Here is a 19,024-nt window from a genome sequence, read left to right as displayed (position 1 = left end):
CTTTGACTGATGAGTCTTCTAACCCCCATTTGATACTTCTTATGTGCACTTCACAAGACTCTTCAGGCCTTACTGTCCACACGTGGCCCTGCGAGGATACTCTGACAGGTTATCTTCCTGAATTGTCTTGTTCCTTGGAGGCTTCCTGGCCTGAATGCAGGCCCTTCCCTGCCCCCTCAGCCTCCAGGGTAAATACCTCACTCCCGGTTTACAGAGGAAAGTCAAAAGGCCATTTTGGGGCTAGGGAAATTTAGCTCATAGGAGGTTTAATTTTCTCATTTGTTAAGTGAACAGGGTGCTTCTCTTATATCTCATTCAGCATTTAGAGGAAGTCTTGGGGGCAAATTCTAACACAGGGATTAAATAGTTATATTTTTTATTTTTAAAAATTTTATTTAGTTTTTTGGCCATGCCATGTGGCTTCTGGGATCTTAGTTCCCCGACCAGGGATTGAGCCTGGGCCCTCGGCGGTGAGAACACAGAGTCCTAACCACTGGACCGCCAGGGAAGTCCCTGTAGTTCTATTTTTATTTATTATTTATTTATTTATTTTGGCTGCACTGGGTCTCAGTTGCGGCATGCAGACTCTTAGTTGCGGCACGCATGCGGGATCTAATTCCCTGACCGGGGATCGAACCTGGGCCCCCGGCATTGGGAGCACGGAGTCCTAACCATGGGACTGCCAGGGAATTCCCTATAGTTTTATATATGTGTATGTATATATATATTTTTTTTTTTTTTTTAAAAATAAATTTATTATTTTATTTATTCTTGGCTGTGTTGGGTCTTCGTTGCTGCACGCAGGCTTTCTTTAGTTGCGGCGAGTGGGGGGCTACTCTTTGTTGCGGTGCGTGGGTTTCCCATCGCGGTGGCTTCTCTTGTTGTGGAGCACGGGCTCTAGACGTGTGGGCTCAGTAGTTGTGGCGCACGGGCTTAGTTGCTCCGCGGCATGTGGGATCTTCCTGGACCAGGGCTTAAACCCGTGTCCCCTGCATTGGCAGGCGGATTCTTAACCACTGTGCCACCAGGGAAACCCCCTATAGTTATATTTTTAAAAGTCTACTTTCAAAGGTTCACCTCTTCTGCTTTTTATGATTAGCAACTCTCTATAACAATTATGTATATCTATAACAGTTATCTCTAACGATCTATAAAAAATTGTTAAATTAATCTAATTTACAGAAAACCTACATGGAGTGCCTTACATCCTGTAATTTTAAAAATATATGAATATATATTTATATAGTGTTATTTTAGAAAATGAGTTTATACTTTATATTGTTCGTAACCTGCTTTTTCCACTTATTGCATTTTGAGTGTTTTTTCACGTTAAGTATTCTTAAACATTTTTAAATAGTCTTACAACCTTCCGTCACACAGACATTGTACTTACTACCATCCTTATTTTTGGACTCTTGCATTCCTCCCATATTCTGTTATTTTCTCTCAGATTTATTTCCTAGAAACCCCATCTTCCTATTTCCTACCGATTTGCCTTTTTAATAACTAGACAGCATTCCGCCGTTGGGGGCTACTCAGAGATTCCTCTGGACCTCCCCATCCTTGACTGTTTTTATTGTTTCTAGGTGTTAAAAATCGTGCTGCAGTGAATTTCTTTTTCTCCCCCTCTGTTTTGGTTGCTTAAATATTTTTCCCAAGGTGGAATTACTAGGTCAAATGATGAGCAGTTTATCTGATACGATTTGTCACCCTTCTTGGAGTTGGACCATTTCAGAGAGAGGTTACGAGCAGCGCCGAAAATGGGTTCCAACTTTAGACGTATTTCCTCACGTCCTCAGCACAGCAGCGTTCCCCATTTTTACTTAGTCTGGATAGTTCAGTCAGTGTGTCGTGTTCCCTTACAGTGGACTTGACCTCCGTTTCCAGGACTGTCCCTGAACTTCATTGACCATCCGGGTCCAGGCTCAGGCCTGGGACAGAGGCTTTGTGTGGACAGAGGTCAGACAGACAGTTCCTGGCCTCCGGACCTTGTGTCCGGCGAGGCAGACGGACCCTCAGACGGATGCTCTGTGTGTGTCTTAGTTTATTTTGTAAGCCCAGATTGGGGGTGGGGCGCAAAGAGGATCACTGCGCCTTCCCGGAATTCAGAAATGACTTACCGGAGGAGATTCGCCCCCGCGGGATGTTAAGCGTTAGGAAGGGACTGGCACGTGAAGAGCGAGACATTCTGGGTGGAGGGGAGAGCGTGTCCTGCGTGGAAGCCAATCCTGCAGGATCCCTGGCACGTGGGGCGGGCGGTGCCAGCTGGCGAAGCTGGGGGGGGGAGGGGCGTCCCGGCCTGGACGATGCCCTGGGAGTTGGGCTTTGTTCCGTAGACCGTGGGACCTGCCAGCACGGGACCAGCTCAGTGCAGTGGGAACGGCCCGCTCTGGGCCGGGGGGATGCGACCAGGGACAAGGGCCTCGGGAGGGCTCGGTGGGCGCCCTGCACTGGGGGAGGGTGCGCGCTTCGTGAGTGGAGAGAGAGGGAGTTTGAGGTATTGGAGGAAACCCAAACCAGTCTGAAGCTCAGCTCAGGGCTGTGTTGAAATAAAAATACGCATGCGGTCTTTGTCGTGGTTCCTGGTCCACAGCTGAAGTGATAGTGTCTTCTGTGAGCTAATGGGATGACCAGTGGCTGGGGCCTCTAGACGGTGTTGGCATGGGGGCTGGTGCCAGAAAGACCAGCCATGAGTTGAGCTGGAACTTTCACTCCCACCTGCATCCCTCCACCCCTGCCTACCTCCTGGCGGGGGAGAGGGGCTGGAGATTGCGCTGATCACCGGTGGCCAGGGATTTAATCAACCTTCCCAAGGATAGAGCCTCCATACCACCCCCCGACGATGGGCTCTGGAGCTTCCCGGTTGCTGGACATGGAGGCGCTGGGAGGTGGTGCCCGCCTGGCCCCCCGAGGGCATGTACGCCCCCCCTGCGCAACCTCGTCCCGCGTATCTTGTCCACGGGGCTGCTGCTGAGTTGTGTCCTTTATATAAACTGATAATGGGAAGTGGAGTGCTCTCCTGAGTTCTGTGACTTGTTTCATCAAACCCCCAAATTTCTAGTTGGTGGACAAAAGTGCTGGTGGCCTGGGGACCCCACTGCTGCAGGTGTCTGAGTGGGCCAGTCCTGTGGGACTGAGCCCTTAACTTGCAGGGTCTATACTGACCCCAGGAGCTGGTGTCAGAATAGGATTGACGGGGCTTCCCTGGTGGCGCGGTGGTTAAGAATCCGCCTGCCAATGCAGGGGACACGGGTTCGAGCCCTGGTCCGGGAAGATCCCACATGCCGCGGAGCAGCTAAGCCTGTGCGCCACAACTACTGAGTCTGTGCGCTAGAGCCTGCGAGCCACAACTACTGAGACTGCGAGCCACAACTACTGAAGCCCGTGCGCCTAGAGCCTGTGCTCTGCATCAAGAGAAGCCACCGTGATGAGAAGCCCGCGCACCGCAACGAAGAGTAGCCTCCGCTCGCTGCAACTAGAGAAAGCCTGTGCGCAGCAAAAAAGACCCAATGCAGCCAAAGATCAATAACAATAAAATAAAGTAAATTTATTAAAAAAAACAAAACGAATAGGATTGACTTTCAGCTGGAGTCAGAGGGTCGGAGAAGTGGTTGGCATTGGAAAAGACACACCACGTTTGGTACCAGAAAGGAGCCGCTGCAGGGCTGGAGGTGAAGATCAGGCCGTGCTAGCGCTGGTGGTTCATCATCCCATCCCTGGTTCTCTCTGACGGTTTAGTTCGAGCCCTGGCCTGATTCCGTCTGCTTGGTCTCCAAATCCCCCGCCTGTGTCCGGTGTCCCTGCGGTCAGGTGTCCACCCTGGTCCACCACCGGAGCCTAGAGGCGAGGTCACGAGGTGCCGACGTGGGAGGTGCCCCTTCGTGGGGACCTGTGAGGGAGGGGCAGATGGGGGCGGGAAGGGGGCAGGCGGCTTGGGGCCGCAGGGGCGGGGCCCCAGCCCCGACCGCCAGGCGCCGTACGCTGCTGTCGCTGTCCCTCTGCCCTGCCACCAGAGCCGTTTGCCCAGGACCGTCTGACTTCAGTTTGCGTGCAGCCACCTGCTGGGGTGGCAGCCCTAGGGTCCTAGAGTGGAGTTTCTGAGCGAACACGATGCAGGAAGGAGTGTCCTATCGTCCACGATGAGGACAGACCAAGGGGAAGGCGGGGGGCAGGCGTGCGATGTCCTGGAATCTGCTGAGATCCGGGCGGGAGCCGAACAGGGTCCGGGACGCTTGGTGGGAAGGTCGGTCCCGCGACGCAGAGCAGGGTGGACGCTGGAGCCCCGCCTCGCTGGCCGGGGGTAGGACGGAAAGGACAGAAGCCTGTGACCTGGCGTGGCAGCTGGGTGAGTAGCCTGCAGGAAGCCCGCGGCAGGGCAGCGCCGGCGTCTGGAGGTGCAGGCTGCTCAAGAAGGAGGGCGCCCAGGTCGGCCTTTCACCTGTCCTCACGCCCAGCCGGGGCGAGAGGCCGCGCAGCCGTGTCCCCGCACTGGGCGCTTTGGGGCTGGCTGTGAGTCTTCGGAGTCGGAGGTGGAGCTGTCCAGCCGTGGCGGGGGCTTGGCGGGTGGGCGCCGGAGGGGAAAGATGGGGTGCGCGGGGGGTTAGGGGAATGTCAGCCGCGGGGTGAAGGCCGGGCGCCTGGGGAGGGAGGGGCTGGGCGTCCGGGAGCGCAGGAGGAGTGGGGCTACAGGGGGCCCCCGCGGGGAGTCGTCGCTTGCTAGTTTATAAAGAACTTGCGCTACTTAGAACGTGAGTCGGTAGGATTGGTTGAAGATCCTAAGCGTAGAGTGTTTTAAGTTTTGACACCTGAGCGTTTCAGTACTTATTACACAGCAGGATGCTAACCTGGCATCAAAGGGTCTCTTCTGTCCTCAAAATAGAGTCTTACTTCAAGATGATAAACCATTCATCTGACACACAGAGGTACGAAGATACCCATTTGTTTCTTAGGATCCAGCAGAGAGGCTGTTCTTTTTACTGAAGGCAAACTTTGTTGACGACGGCCACACCCTTCATGCCATCTGCTCCAGCACTTGCTCTTAAAATACTTTAAATTATAATATTTCACTTTTCTGAATCACTTCCTTGACTTTAATTTTTGGCACAGTTTTATAGTTCGTCAGGGATAAAAACCGCAGGAGGATTTCTGGGGTAAGGATGAAAAGAAACGAGGTATATTCGCATGGTCGCATTCTGTGTTAAGAAAAACGATGATAAACGTCTCAGCGATTCAAGCCGAGTTACTCTCTCTGTGCTTTGGAACCCTGGCCCGCGTGCCCTTCCCTCCGGGAAGAAGGCTGGACCGACGGGGTCCCCTGCCAGGGAGAGCTCAGCTGAGGTGATCCGGCGGGGGTCTGAAATAACAGGGACCAGGACCCCGTGTCAGCAGCGCCTCCTGTAGGTTGTTCTGTGTAGAGAGCAGCGCGAGCCCCCCGTGGGGTGGGCCCAGCTGCCTAGAACTAAAATGTTAGTTTTGGAATATGATTCCCTCTCCCCCAAGCCAGCAACAGCTCGTGCCCACTTCCAGTGCACTGTTGCCTGTGAGTGCTTGCAGCCGTCCTCACCACGCGTGGAGCAGGACACGCCTGTTTGTGCAGAGGTGTCCCCGATGCGCTGTGTGTCCGTATTATCGGAGCTGGACACGCTGATCCTAGAGCTCACACGGAAGAGCAGAAAGCAAGAGTAGCCAGGACAAGGGAGGGAGTAGCCCTACCCGATGTTAAAAGTTAAAAAGCTATAGAAAGTTGTTGTTTTTAATATATTCTTTCCCTTTTCTTAGCACAGCTTTACTGAGGTGGAACAGACCTGGGGGAAGCTGTACGTAGTGCACACAGCGTGTGCAGCCGGATAAACCCTCCACACCTGTGACCATCACCGGTGTCGAGATGGTGACCGTTACCACCCTTCCCCCAGAACCCCCATCCTCCAGCCTCCCTGCGCCCTACCCCGAAGCACCCCGTCCACTTTCTGCATCTCTGGGGGCTGTAGAGATTAAACATTAATTTACCGTTACATGAAGAGACAGACGATGGAACACACTAGAAAGGCCAGAAATAGACACAGTAAATCATGGAAATTTATTTTATGATAAAAATGGCATTTCAGATCATTGGGGAACAGATGAATTACTCAGTAAAAAGTGTTGACAGTTGGGTAACCATCTGGGGAAAAAAATAAACTAAAGTTGGATATATGCCTCACAACCAAATCTGAAGCAGATCGGATTTCACATAAGAGAAGTGGAACCACAAATTACTGGAATAAACCCTGGGGCACTTTTTATAGCCTCGTGTTGGGGAAGGCTTTCCTAAGTTTGTTTCCAAACCCAGAAAAGATGGAGAAATGTAAAAGATTGCTAAATATAAAAATGAAATTTTCTGCCTGCCATAAAATAGCCATAAGATTGAAAGACTGAAAAAAATTGAAATTCACATTGCGGATAAAAGGTTGATTTCTTTAAAAAAATACTTCCTACATATCAATAAGAAAAGACCTAAAAGACCTACAGCTCTGTAGAAAAAAGGTTAATTTCAGATGGTTTAGTGCAGATGGTCCCTAAACACATGAGATGTTCAAACTCCCTCAAACTATGAGAAATGCAGCTTAAAGATGCAACGAGAACCTGCCCTTTAGTATCGCGTCGACGAGGTCTAGCCATCCGCCAGCACTGTGCCCGAGCCTGGCGGGTCAGGTTCAAGCTCCTCCGGAGGCGCTGCCAGCAGCGTGCCAAGGGTGTGCGTGTGTCCTCGACCAGGGCGTCACGTGCGGGTCTGTAGCTCAGGCTGCGCACTCGCGTGGGTGTCACGGCCGGAGACGGCGAGAGCGCGGACCGGGTGGTGCGAGGTTCACGCCCAGCTGGGAGACGGGCGCGGACGCAGGCCTGCGTGGGAAGGTGGCGCTCGGCGCACCGCGTGCCCGGGTCCCGGATACCGTGTGGCGTCAGCGGAGGAGACCTGGCGCAGGCGCGTGTGGGGCTTTTGAGAGGAGGTACAAGCATGCAGCTGACCACACATGTGCTCCTGGGACGACTCTGCCGGTGTTTGCCTTGTGGGAGGGGGGCCGGGCTTGGGCACATTGACGTTGCTCGTGTTCTCCAAGAGAGAATTACCGTGCAGGAGACAAATCAGGCAAATACTGATCAATTAGATGCTGATCTTTGGGTCCCACATTGCGTTTTATTTGAAACTTCTCAAACGTCACAATGACACCGAGTTTTTCGGCGTTATTGTTCTGTTGGCCTTTTGTCCTCTGGATAGATGTACGGTAGCAGATTTCTTGTTTAGGAGGTCTGCTCTGCCACAAGGCCACGCTCAGGAGAAGGCCCAGTGGGTCTGGGTGCCCTGTCTGCGCGGGAGTGATAGGAACAAGGGTCTTGTGTCCGCAGAGCTCACCCGCGTGCACGGGAATCCCCGGAGCCATCTAAGGGGTGACTCGGTGGGACTCTCCACCTTGCAAAGAAAGCTGAGGCAGAGACGTTTGTTGTCTTGCCCCAGACCACGCAGCGAAAAAGACGCTTTGTTCACCAGGTTTATTTCTTCAGTAAACGTTCCTGGCCTCGGTTTCCAGGACGATTCCTTTTTTGGGCCCTGGGCTGGGACGAAGGTGGCCTCAGGGTGACGGGGCTCAGGGTGGCCTTCCACTTGAGGAAGTTTCCTTGTCCTCCGGAGTGTCTACACCCTGACGCTGTTTCACGGGGTGGGGTGAGGGGAGCAGACGCAGGTGCCAGCGGAGCTGAGAGCTCACAGTCGTGGACCCGCGTAGGGTTTCAGGACGTCAGGGTCGGGCTCTGTGCTGGGAGTGTTTTTCTGCGGAAAAGTAAGAAGCGCTCTAGGGAGGATTGTCGTGTGTGCCGGCCCCCCTCCCCGCCTGAATCCAGAGCCCCTGCGTTCAGAATGCAGCGTACTTCTCTGGGGGTTCTGCTTGCCCCCAGACGCCCAGCCCTGGCCCCTCCAGATTGAACACCCGCCACAGCCCCCATTGACGGGGGCTGCATTGCTTTCAGATGTTTCTGAGACATTTCCTCATACAGGTACTTGTGACTTGTTTTCACTTGCCCCCTGAGAGATAAAGGGGTAAAAGTCGGGAGCTCAAGTGGTTGTGTGTCGGACGGGGTGAGCTGGCTTGCCCTGGTCCTAGAAGAGCAGAGGCTACTTGGTAGGTCTTTGGGTTTTGTTTTGAATTATATAACGGAAATCATGACACTGTTTATTCCTTTTTCTCTCTGACCAGAAAGCAGGTCAGTAAGCCTTTTTGACCAGCTAAGGGGCCAGGACGGTTAAATGCCCCTTTGTGAGCAGAACCGCGTGGAGGCCGCGCCGTGCGGCCCGGGAGGAGTGGCCGTGCCTCTGGGGTTGCGTTGTGAGCCCCCCAGACTCTCATGCTCTCCTCATCTTCTTACAGATGAACGTGTCTCCCGCTTCCCTGGCCAATCTATATGAAGAAGACTTTAAACAAGACATGGCAGCCTTGAAGGTAGGTGTGTGATGAGCAGCTTGGACGGTGGACTCTGGGGCTGACCCCCTCCGCGTGGAGCTGGGGAAACCGCGTCTCTCCTCTGTTTTCTTACAGGTTCTCCCACCCACCGTGTACCTGAGGGTGACTGAAAACATTCCTCAGATAATTGCTTTTATCGAGAGAATAATTGCTAACGGGCACGCCTACGCCACCCCGAAAGGTAGCGGTTCTGTTATTAACCTGATCGCTGGGTGAGACCCTGTAGGATTTGGACGGGCGGGCTGCATTTGGGTGGCTCGGATGGGCCGAACGTCTCACTGTCTTTCTTGGTAGGATTCTTACGGCAGAAATGTTGTGAGATTTTCTACGATTGTGTCTCTTTGTGAAACTGCTGAATCAGTTCTCTTTCAAAATACCTTGCACTGTCACAGGCGAGGTGGGCATCCGAGAGTCGATCTCGACGAGGCAAACGTGGCCAGGTGCTAACGGCCATGGGGTCCGGGTGGGAGTACAGTCTTCCCTGGAGCCTTTTTTCAACTTTGTTTATAAGTTTTCACAACACAGCTGGAGACAGTGGCGGTCGCTCTGAAGACCCACTCCCTTGTTAAGGACTCTTCTCCCTCTCTGCGTAGGGGAGGGTTGTTTTCGATGGGCCAGTGGCAGAAACGGCAGATCTCCCGACACTGCCACTCGCACCTGTGCATAAAGGGCCTCGCCCTACGTCACCCCCCAGGCGCTGGACCGAGCCCTCCCACATCCCGTGGCCTCTGCACGGGGCTGTGTCCACTCTTCCGTCTAAGACACACCCACAGTGTTCCCTCCACGAAGCTGAAGACACTGACTGGGTCCCTTGTACAGAACACCCCGTCTTCGGGTGCTTTGCCTGATCCTTTTGGAGACAAAACCTGAATATAGCAAATACGTGAAGGGAGAACTGCAAGTCCTCATGTGCACGCGGTTCCAGGCAGGGTCCCCGCGCCTCTTGGGCTCTCGGGCAGGACCACGAAGGAAAGGTGCTCCCTGTGCAGTCACCCCTGTAAACCGCATCTAGGGTCACACCTCTTCCTTTGTCCTTTACTCTCTACGAGCATGGCAGCACCTGCAGAGCCCCGACCTGGGCTGCGCACTCTGGGCATTATTCACAAGGTCAGAGGCTTTTCTGGTCCAAGAACCGACAAGTTGTGCAAATAAGGCAGCACGGGATGGGCTGCCCAGTGGGACGGTGCCAATATCAGAGCTGAGGAAGTTCACCGTCAGCCCCGGGGGTGGAAGAAGCTTCCTGGGAGAGAGGAGGCTTGGGCCAGGACTTTGGGGATGGGCAGGATTTGGAAGGCGCGGCTGGGGAGAAGGGGGTGCAGCTGAAGAAAGGCAGGATCCCAGAGGCAGCCAAACGCCAGGGTGCAGCCTTGCCCTGGGGCCCCAGACAAAAGCAGCAGCTCCTAAACCAGTTAAACTGGACCCAGAGGAAGGGCCAGACAAAGCACCCCAAGACGGGCATTCTGTATGACAGGGGACGCGGTCGGTGTCTTCAGCTGTGGAGGGAACACAGTGGGTGTGTCTTAGAAGAGGGGACACAGCCCTGTGCCGAGGCCATGGGATGCGGGAGGGCTCGGTGCAGCCTGGAGCTGGTGATGACGCTGGGGTTACGCAGGGTGAGGCCCTTTATGCACAGCTACACGTCTGCTCCAGAAGATACCGGAGGCGTCTCCCTGCGGTCCTGGAACCAGAGGGGGAGGAGTGACCAGACCTGAGACCTGGGTCCTGAGGCACCAGGGGTTCACCCAGGCGCGGCACAGGATAAATGCTGCGTGTCGTCCTGTTCGGTTTTGGTTTTTTAATTTATTTATTTTTATTTTTGGCTGTGTTGGGTCTTCGTTCCAGTGCACGGGCTTCTCATCGCGGTGGCTTCTCTTGTTGCGGAGCACGGGCTCTAGGCGCACGGGCTTCAGTAGTTGTGGCTCGCGGGCTCAGTAGTTGTGGCACACGGGTTCAGTAGTTGTGGCTTGAGGGCTCTAGAGCGTAGGCTCAGTAGTTGTGGCACACGGGCTTAGTTGCTCCGCGGCATGTGGGATCTTCCCGGACCAGGGCTCGAACCCGTGTCCCCTGCATTGGCAGGTGGACTCTTAACCGCTGCGCCGCCAGGGAAGCCCTGGTTATACATTTTTAATAATGGTGACACAAACATAATTCATTTAAAATAAATGTATTAACTTGAACTCCAGTAATTTGGACTTTGTGGCAGTTCCACAAAAGCTTGACTCTAATGTGAGCTTTGAACTATTTGTGAAGAAAAAATTTGTTCAGCAAATGGGTGAAGTAAGCCCAGGTTCGGGAAAATGTGTCCTCTATCAAGGGAGCAGTTTCTCCCTCTGTCAAAGCATTTTCAAAGTGCTGTCCGCATTCTGACTTAGTAGAAAGCAGTTCCCACAGTATGTGTTTTGCTGCTGTACCCCGGCGCGTAGGTCGGGCTCAGTAATAAACTGCGTGCGGAGGAAGGACCCCGTGGGGGACTGGCAGAGCCCAGTCACCGGGGGCCGTTTTCCCTCTGTTCTGCCGATTGCCCCCCTGCGGCGCTGGCGCCTGCCCTGTCCCCGCCAGCCGGGCTGGAGAGTGACCGGGGACATGAATCTCTGACAGTCCAAGCTCCCTGGATCTTGTGTTTGTCTTGGCCGCTCCATGACGCAGGTGGGATCTTAGTTCCCCGACCAGGGATCGAACCTAGGCCCCCTGCGGTGGAAGTGCAGAGTCTTAACCACTGGACGGCCAGGGAAGTCCCATAAAGGCTTCCTGGATCTTAAAGCAACCTGTCTTCAAGGCCACTGTCCCTAAGAAGGATAGTGCAGATACAGATTAGTAACTGTGTCAGTACAAAGAATGTGAAGATTAAAAACCAGAAGTTTGCAAAGGTTAAAAATCGCACCCGACCTTGGGCCCTCGCGCTGATCGCGGCGTGCAGGTGGCGGGTCAGGAGTGCGACCCAGCGGCCGCGGCGTCGGCCTTCCTGAGCGCCGGCTCCTTCGGGGCAGGACTCTTCCCACCAGGGCTGCGGCTCTGCCACCGCCTTCCCTGCTCTGCCTCTTCCTGAGTGGGGACGAGCAGGGCTCCCGGGCTCTGCAGGGTCCCCGTGGGAGGGTCGTCTGGCACCCGCAGCACGTGTGCACCTTGGTGAAAGGACCCCACGGCAGGGGGGATGCTTTCGCGTGAGGTGCCTGTTCTGAGCGGCAGGGTGGTCTTAGGGTATCCGGGCTAAAAACGGCTTGCTTTTATTGATGGGTCTGTAACCCAGAGCCCAGAGCTGAAGGCAGGCCCGTGATAAACTCACTTCCCTTTTTTTTCTTGTTAAAAAGAACTGGCTCAACATTTTACAGAGAACTTACATTTGTGTTTTCCCTTTCACAACTGGACGTTCATGATGTGTGCAAACGCATGTTTTGTTGTTTTTTTTTGCGGTACGCGGGCCTCTCCCGTTGCGGAGCACAGGCTCTGGACGCGCAGGCTCAGTGGCCATGGCTCGTGGGCCTAGCCGCTCCACGGCATGTGGGATCTTCCCAGACCGGGGCACGAACCCGCATCGGCAGGCGGACCCTCAACCACTGCGCCACCAGGGAATCCCCAGCAAACGCATGTTTTTACGATACAGTGTTGTTGTTAATTCTGGTTTAAACATACGGTGAAAGGCGCCACCTGAAGGCTGGTGCCGTATCCTGGGTTCAGGGTCTAATTGTCATTAGCTGTGAGGCGTGTGTAGATGCGGGTGCTGACGACAGAAACGAGCTTCACGGTCACCTTTATGAAACAGGCAATGTCTACTTCGACCTGCAGTCAAGAGGAGACAGATACGGCAAGCTGGTCGGCGTGGCCCCTGCCCCCGTGGGAGAGACAGGTGGGTCCAGCCTCTCCCTCCCGTGGGGTTCTGGGGACAAAGCCCAGACCCTCCCCTGCTCTCTCAGACGTGGTGATGTTGCCGGACGTCGATCACACCCGAGTTTTGGATTTAGTTGGGTTTTTTGGAATAGAGAGACCACGCAGAGTAGGAAGTTGCTGCAGCATGTGACACGCGGCCTCCCGTTCCTCCCTGGGGCGCCCTGCACGTGCCGTCTGTGCTGTCACGTCTTAACGCTCTTGTCCCACTGGCTGCTGTCACGTGTTAAATCCCCGTAGGTATTTTATCATACGTAAATTCCCACATAAACTTCCCCGTGATTCTGCCGCTTTTCATGTGCTTTAAAGGCGACTCCAATCTACCTCTTGAAAACTTCTAGTTAAGTTCCCATACGTATCTTAGCATGTATGGCATTCCCACCGTACTCGGATCTATTCGTTTACCCTCTTCTGCAAAGTCATTTTTGTGGAGAAGAAGTAATAAGTACATAGAACTACATGAAAAATAACTGGGAGATTGGGGTTGACGTAAACGTAATTTTAAAGGGTACTCTAGAGATTTCACAAAGCCAAACAAAACATGAGCAAAAACCCAAAAGACACGTTGTCTGAGTCGTCTCTGCTTTGAGGCGTAACCCTCCCGCCCTATGACCCGTGTCGTTTCAGTCTGATTACAGCGGGTGTGTGGAGTTGACTCCCCACAAGAGTTCTTCTAACTTGTGCGCAGTCGCTGTTGTCCTGCTTCCGTCCTGGACCATCCACGCCTGCGAGGTGTGGCCCTGGCCTTAGGGAAGCAGAGGAGGAACTTCTGATACCTACACATTCTAGCATCAGCAACACTTAAAAAAAAAAAATAGACTTTGTTTTTTCGAGCAGTTTTAGGTTCACAGCAGAATTGCGTGGCAGGTCCAGAGAGTTCCGTAGGCCCGCTGCCCCGCTGTGCACAGCCCCCTCGTCATCAGCCTCCCCACCAGAGTGGGACGTGTTAGAACTGGTGGACCTGCACTGACACGCCAGCCTCACCCCGAGTCCATAGTCTACATCAGGGTTACTCTTGGTGTCTCTCTGGGTTTAGACGGATGTGTAATGACAGGTATCCGTCATTATAGTATCACGCAGAGAGTTTCTCAGCCCTAAAGATCCTCTGTGCTCTGCCTGTTCATCCCCTTCCCACCCTAGCCTCTGTCAGCCACTGATGTCTTTACTGTCCCCATTGTTTTGCCTTTTCCAGAATGTCATAGAGTGGGAATCATACAGTCTAGCCTTTTCAGACTGGCTTCTTTCATTTAGTAATACGCATGTAAGATTCCTTCTTTTTTTTGTTTTTTTTAAAGATTTTTTTTTTGATGTGGACCACTTTTAAACTCTTTAATGAATTTGTTACAGTATTGCTTCTGTTTTATGTTTTGTTTTTTTGGCTGCAAGGCAGGTGGGATCTTAGCTCCCCAACCAGGGATCGAACCTGCACCCCCCCTGCACTGGAAGGCGAAGTCTTAACCACTGGACCGCCAGGGAAGTCCCCCTCCATGTTTTTTCATGGCTCGAAAGCTCACTTCTTATCAGCATTGAGTAACACTCCATTGTCTGGATGGACCACAGTTTGTTTACCCATCACCTACTGAAGGGCATCTTGGTGGCCTCCCCGTTTTGGAACATAAAGAGAGCCCCGTACCGGCTTGTCCTAGAACCCTGAACCTCCCTCTTCTGAATTTTCTTGCTTTCTGAATGTGATTGATACAAATACTCTGGTATTTTCCTCTTTGCTCTGATTGTCATCTGTCTTTGAAAACAGTTACTCTGAAACTCAGCTACTGACAGAGACGGAATGAGGGAGCATGAGAGCACGTGTAGAGTAGGCCCCTCAGCAGCATCACTGCACGTACTTGAAGCCCCGCACGCAGTACTCAGATGACTGAAACGGGCCACGCTGCTGGGGGACCGCGTGCTTCTCTCGTGTTATAGATAAAAGTACCTGGTAGCTGTCTAGCTTTCACGTGGCAAAGAGAAAAACACGCGCACGAGAAACGTGAGGTTACTCCTCAGAGGAACGGAGTCGGGGACGTGCGTCCTGCCTGTTTGGGGGCGACTGTGTTGGTTCGTTCTGGGTTCCCTCCCGCTGATTAACCGTCTGTCACTGGCAGATCACTCTGACAAGCGGCATGCCAGCGACTTTGCCCTGTGGAAGGCGGCGAAGCCCCGGGAGCCGTCCTGGGCCTCGCCCTGGGGAGACGGGAGGCCTGGCTGGCATATCGAGTGTTCCACCATCGCCAGGTAAGGTTTTCCCGGAGTCGTCTGTGCTGTGATGTACACGCTCGGCCAGCAGAGGGTGCAGGTGGGGCAGGCTTGGTCCTAGTGCCGGCAACGCAGATGGTTTGGAAAGGAAGCTTAGCGCCCGGGTGGGACCGGCTGTGGGAAGGGAAGCAGCAAAACCAGAACACGTTTATCTCCCCAACATCAGCGCTTGTTCTCTTTAGTAGAAGAGCCCGCTCTGCAGTTAGTTTTTGAGTGCCAGTCACACGCAGGCCAGCTCCGGGGGTGGCAGCATCTCTTCCGCGGTAGGTTCAGGGAGGCGGCCAGGGACCTGGGCCAGCGGCTGGACCCCCATCCTCGGCCTCAGAGCTGGTCCTGGACCAGGCGCCTCAAGCGTGACCCCCAGCGTCCCCTTCCGTCTGCCCTTTCTGCCGGCTCTGTCTCGGGCGGCACCATGCCCAGGACGTTTCTGTCTTGGGAACCCCTGTAAACACAGCGCTTCTCTGGTCCCCATTCTCCTCCAGGGACCCTCTTTTTTGTCTCTTCTCTCACTGTCCACGCATCCCCGCTGTTGTCTGACGGGCGTCCCCACCCACTCTGGTCTCCAGAGGTCACGGTGACCGTCAGCCCGGTCTGTGACGGGCCGCTGACACCCCTGCTCGCTCCCTGGCTTCTGTGGAACAACGTTCTTCTGGTTTTGTCGTCTCTGCTGGGGCCTCATCCACCTTCCTTTTGTGGACCTGCCCTGTGGACCGTCCCTCCGGCATCTGCGCTCCCTTGCCTCTGCCTGTGTGTGTTTGTGTGTGTGTGTGTGTGCAGTTGTGTGTGCGTGTGTCTGCGTGTGTGCTCGCGGGTACTGAAGGCTGCATCCCGGCTGGGCTCTCCACTTCCAGCCTGTCCCGGGGGTTCCCACCATGGTTCCCTGAGCCCTGCATGTTAACTCATGGATTTTGATACATTTGATGTGTTGCAGATATTTATTATAATCAGTTTTTTTTTAATTAATTAATTAATTTTTGGCTGCATTGGGCCTTTCTTGCTGCATGTGGGCTTTCTCTAGTTGCAGCGAGTGGGGGCTACTCATTGCGGTGGCTTCTCTTGTTGCAGAAGACGGGCTGTAGAGCGCAGGCTCAGTAGTTGTGGCTCACCAGACCTAGTTTCTCCGCGGTATGTGGGATCTTCCCGGACCAGGGCTCGAACCCGTGTCCCCTGCATTGGCAGGCGGATTCTTAACCACTGGGAAGCCCTTGTAATCGGTTTTTAAAATTAGAAACAAAGTGTGATTAAGGTGAACATTTCAAACTACTGGCCACACCCCAGATTTTAAGGTCAGCAAACCCAGTCGTCCTCCTGTCGGCTGCTGCACGTAGCAGCTTCCTGGCGGGGCGTGAACGTTACCTAAGAGCAGGCTGCCCTGTGCCTCGACCTCACGCGGGTTTCGTCTCTGGTGTAGGCTCACCCCACCCTACGGGGGAAGCCTCACCCTCCGCCACCTGCCTGTGCCAGCATGTCCATCCCAGCGAAGACCTAGAAGGGGTCCTACCTCCCCCGCCCCTCACCACGTGCTCCTCCCCTGCTGCCCTCGTCCGTGGTGGTGTCTGTATGAGACTTACTAGGAAACACATCTGAAACTCCTGAGATGTCACACCCTGTTGTTAGTATGAAACAGGGTCCAACTTTTCGTTAAAAAACAATCAACTAGGGACTTCCCTGGTGGTGCAGTGGTTGAGAGTCTGCCTGCTGATGCAGGGGACACGGGTTCGTGCCCCGGTCCGGGAAGATCCCACATGCAGCGGAGCGGCTGGGCCCGTGAGCCATGGCCGCTGAGCCTGCGCGTCTGGAGCCTGTGCTCCGCAACGGGAGAGGCCACGGCAGTGAGAGGCCCGCATACTGCAAAAAAAAAAAAAACCCAAAACAAAAAAAAACCCCAGTCAACTAGGGACTTCCCTGTTGTTCCAGTGGGTAAGACTTCACGCTCCCAATGCAGGGGGCACGGGTTCCATCCCTGGTCGGGGAGCTAGATCCCGCATGCATGCCGCAACTAAGAGTCGGCATGCCACAACCAAGAGTTCACGTGCTGCGACTAAGAGTTCACGTGTCGCAACTAAGAGTCAGAATGCTGCAACTAAGAAGTTGGTACACCGCAACTAAGATCCAGCATAGCCAAAGTAAATAAATAAATAAATATTAAAAACAAACAGACATGTCCAGCTCTCAGCCCTACTGTAAACACTTAAAAGTATTTACAGATACTTATTGATTTAACAGCAGTGTGGGATATACATTGTGTTGTAAAAAGATCTTTATCGGGACTTCCCTGGTGGCACAGTGGTTAAGGATCTGCCTGCCAATGCAGGGGACATGGGTTCAAACCCTGGTCCGGGAAGATCCCACATGCCGCAGAGCAACTAAGCCCGTGCACCACAGCTACTGAGCCTGCGCTCTAGAGCCTGTGAGCCACGACTACTGAGCCCTCGTGCCACAACTACTAAAGCCCGCACACCTAGAGTCCGTGCTCTGCAACAAGAGAAACCACCGCAATGAGAAGCATGCCCACAGCAACAAAGAGCAGCCCCCGCTCTTCGCAACTAGAGAAAGCCCACGCGCAGCAACGCAGCCAGAAATAAATGAATAAATTAATTTATTAAAAAAAAAGATCTTCATCTTTTAGATTCAAATAATTTCTCTAAAGCAGGAAGCATTTAGTAAATTTCAAATGTAATGTGACCATTAAATGTTTTATTTTTGTTGAAATCTAAATAATGAAAATGGACTTCTATTCCTTTTCAGCTTTCTCTTATTTTAAAATAGGTGTGACATACAGACAAGACTAGAGACTAATCTAACAAACACTGCAGACCCACAGTTTAGCTGTTAAGTCTTAACTTCGTCATATTTGCTTCAGATCTTTGTAAAAATGGGTCACTCGTTACAAATGCGAGTGTGGCCCCTCATACGCTCCTCCCCAGTCCTGGTCCCTCCCACCTCACGCTCGCCCTGTAGCGTTTGAATTTCGAGGACTCGTATTAGAGATTCTCTAGAAACCGCTGCCAAGGGTGGGCGCTCCTGGACGACCTGCTCGTCCACTCAGCTCAGGTGTGACCAGTGCATGCGTGGTTTTTCCAGAGCTGGGCCAGTGGGAAGAGAGTCGGCCTTCAGCAGGAAGGACCTCAGTGAGGCTGTGGCATCTTTGAAAACATCTGTTTGTAACCATTTTCAGAAAAACTCACTGGTGTCTGCACCCCCGGGGGGCCGACGGCCTCCAGAGCTCCACAGCCGCCTGCCTTGCGCCCCCTTTCCGTTGTGCGAGCTTTTGCATTTTTCACTGATCTCTGCATTTTTCACGTCCTCTGAAGCAGCTGCTGGTCAGCCTGGACCACTGGTGCTGGTACCGGTTGCTTTGCAGGTGCTCTGGTGACAGAGCTGCACACACTGAGTGTCCCCGGCAGGCCTGAGAGGTGCGGCGTGCAGTTCTGTGGACCGAGCAGCCTTATAGCTGAAATGCCGCCAGCTGAAATGTGTCACTTTGAATTCTGTTACTTTGTTATTCATGTACGGCTGCTGAATGGCTCATTTTTCAAAAGCCAAATTAAAAATCTCTTGATTTTATAGTTCTTTTTTTGTTATAGTTGAACACCCACTAAGGTCTGCCTACTGAAAGTAAGAAAAAGTAATTTTGAAGTTTTTAAAAACCACATATTGTATCCAGAGCAAAGAAAATGCAGTCTCTTTCCCAGGCGGAAAAGCTATGAATTAGAGGTTTTATGAAGTAAAAACAAATGTCGGGTTCCGTTTGCATCAGCTGAGTTATCATGCATTTGGAATTGGGCTCCGTTCGGTGTGTGCGTGGCCCAGGGCTGGAAGGAGTAAATACGGGATGTGGTTTGGAGACCGTGTCATTGGATTGAGTTAACTCCCTGCTCTGCCCTGTGTCTTGCAGTTTGGTGTTTGGAAGTCGGCTGGACATCCACTCGGGTGGCATAGATTTAGCGTTTCCTCACCACGAGAACGAAATCGCACAGTGCGAGGTCTTTCACCAGTGCCAGCAGTGGGGGAATTATTTCCTACATTCTGGTGAGCGAGGACTTCAGATTAATTTGTTCCATTTCAATTCTCTCGACTCTGTTCGTGAAATAGCTACATTTGGAAACACCTGCATCAGCTAATAAATAGGTCAAGAAACAGAGTTGTCCCTTAAATGGGCTTTGACTTGTTGGTTGCACGTGAACTTCCTTGGATCGGAATACCGAATGTGCCTTTTGGAACTGAAACGTGAGCTGACGAGAGTTCGGCCAATGTTATGCAGCGCGGTTCTGCAGAAGTCTGTTTGAAACGAAACTATGAAGAGGGAATTTCAAATAGTATGCTGTCGTAATGATTATGAATACGCCATTCTTGAGCTGTGACATTGTCACCGTCAATACCTGTCATTCTCTGAA

The 19,024-nt window shown here is 52.9% G+C and overlaps 1 protein-coding gene across 4 annotated transcripts in view; it reads left to right on the top strand.

Moving 5' to 3' along the window:
• CARS2 (cysteinyl-tRNA synthetase 2, mitochondrial) overlaps positions 1–19,024 on the top strand; it is a 48,280-nt gene that overhangs the window by 7,691 nt on the left and 21,565 nt on the right. For 3 of the 4 annotated variants that reach the window (XM_060288046.1, XM_030856739.3, XM_030856743.3), the window contains exons 4-8: positions 8,400–8,471; positions 8,568–8,673; positions 12,253–12,336; positions 14,477–14,606; positions 18,526–18,659. In XM_060288046.1, the coding sequence (XP_060144029.1) occupies positions 8,400–8,471; positions 8,568–8,673; positions 12,253–12,336; positions 14,477–14,606; positions 18,526–18,659 (526 nt within the window). The remainder of the gene's footprint in view (positions 1–8,399; positions 8,472–8,567; positions 8,674–12,252; positions 12,337–14,476; positions 14,607–18,525; positions 18,660–19,024) is intronic. The other variant, XM_060288045.2, reaches the window with a different exon arrangement.

This window comes from Globicephala melas, chromosome 18, assembly GCF_963455315.2.
Source record: "Globicephala melas chromosome 18, mGloMel1.2, whole genome shotgun sequence".
Taxonomy (NCBI): Eukaryota; Metazoa; Chordata; class Mammalia; order Artiodactyla; family Delphinidae; genus Globicephala; species Globicephala melas.
Note: the sequence above shows the minus strand (reverse complement) of the source record. Positions and strands in the feature narration are given on the sequence as shown.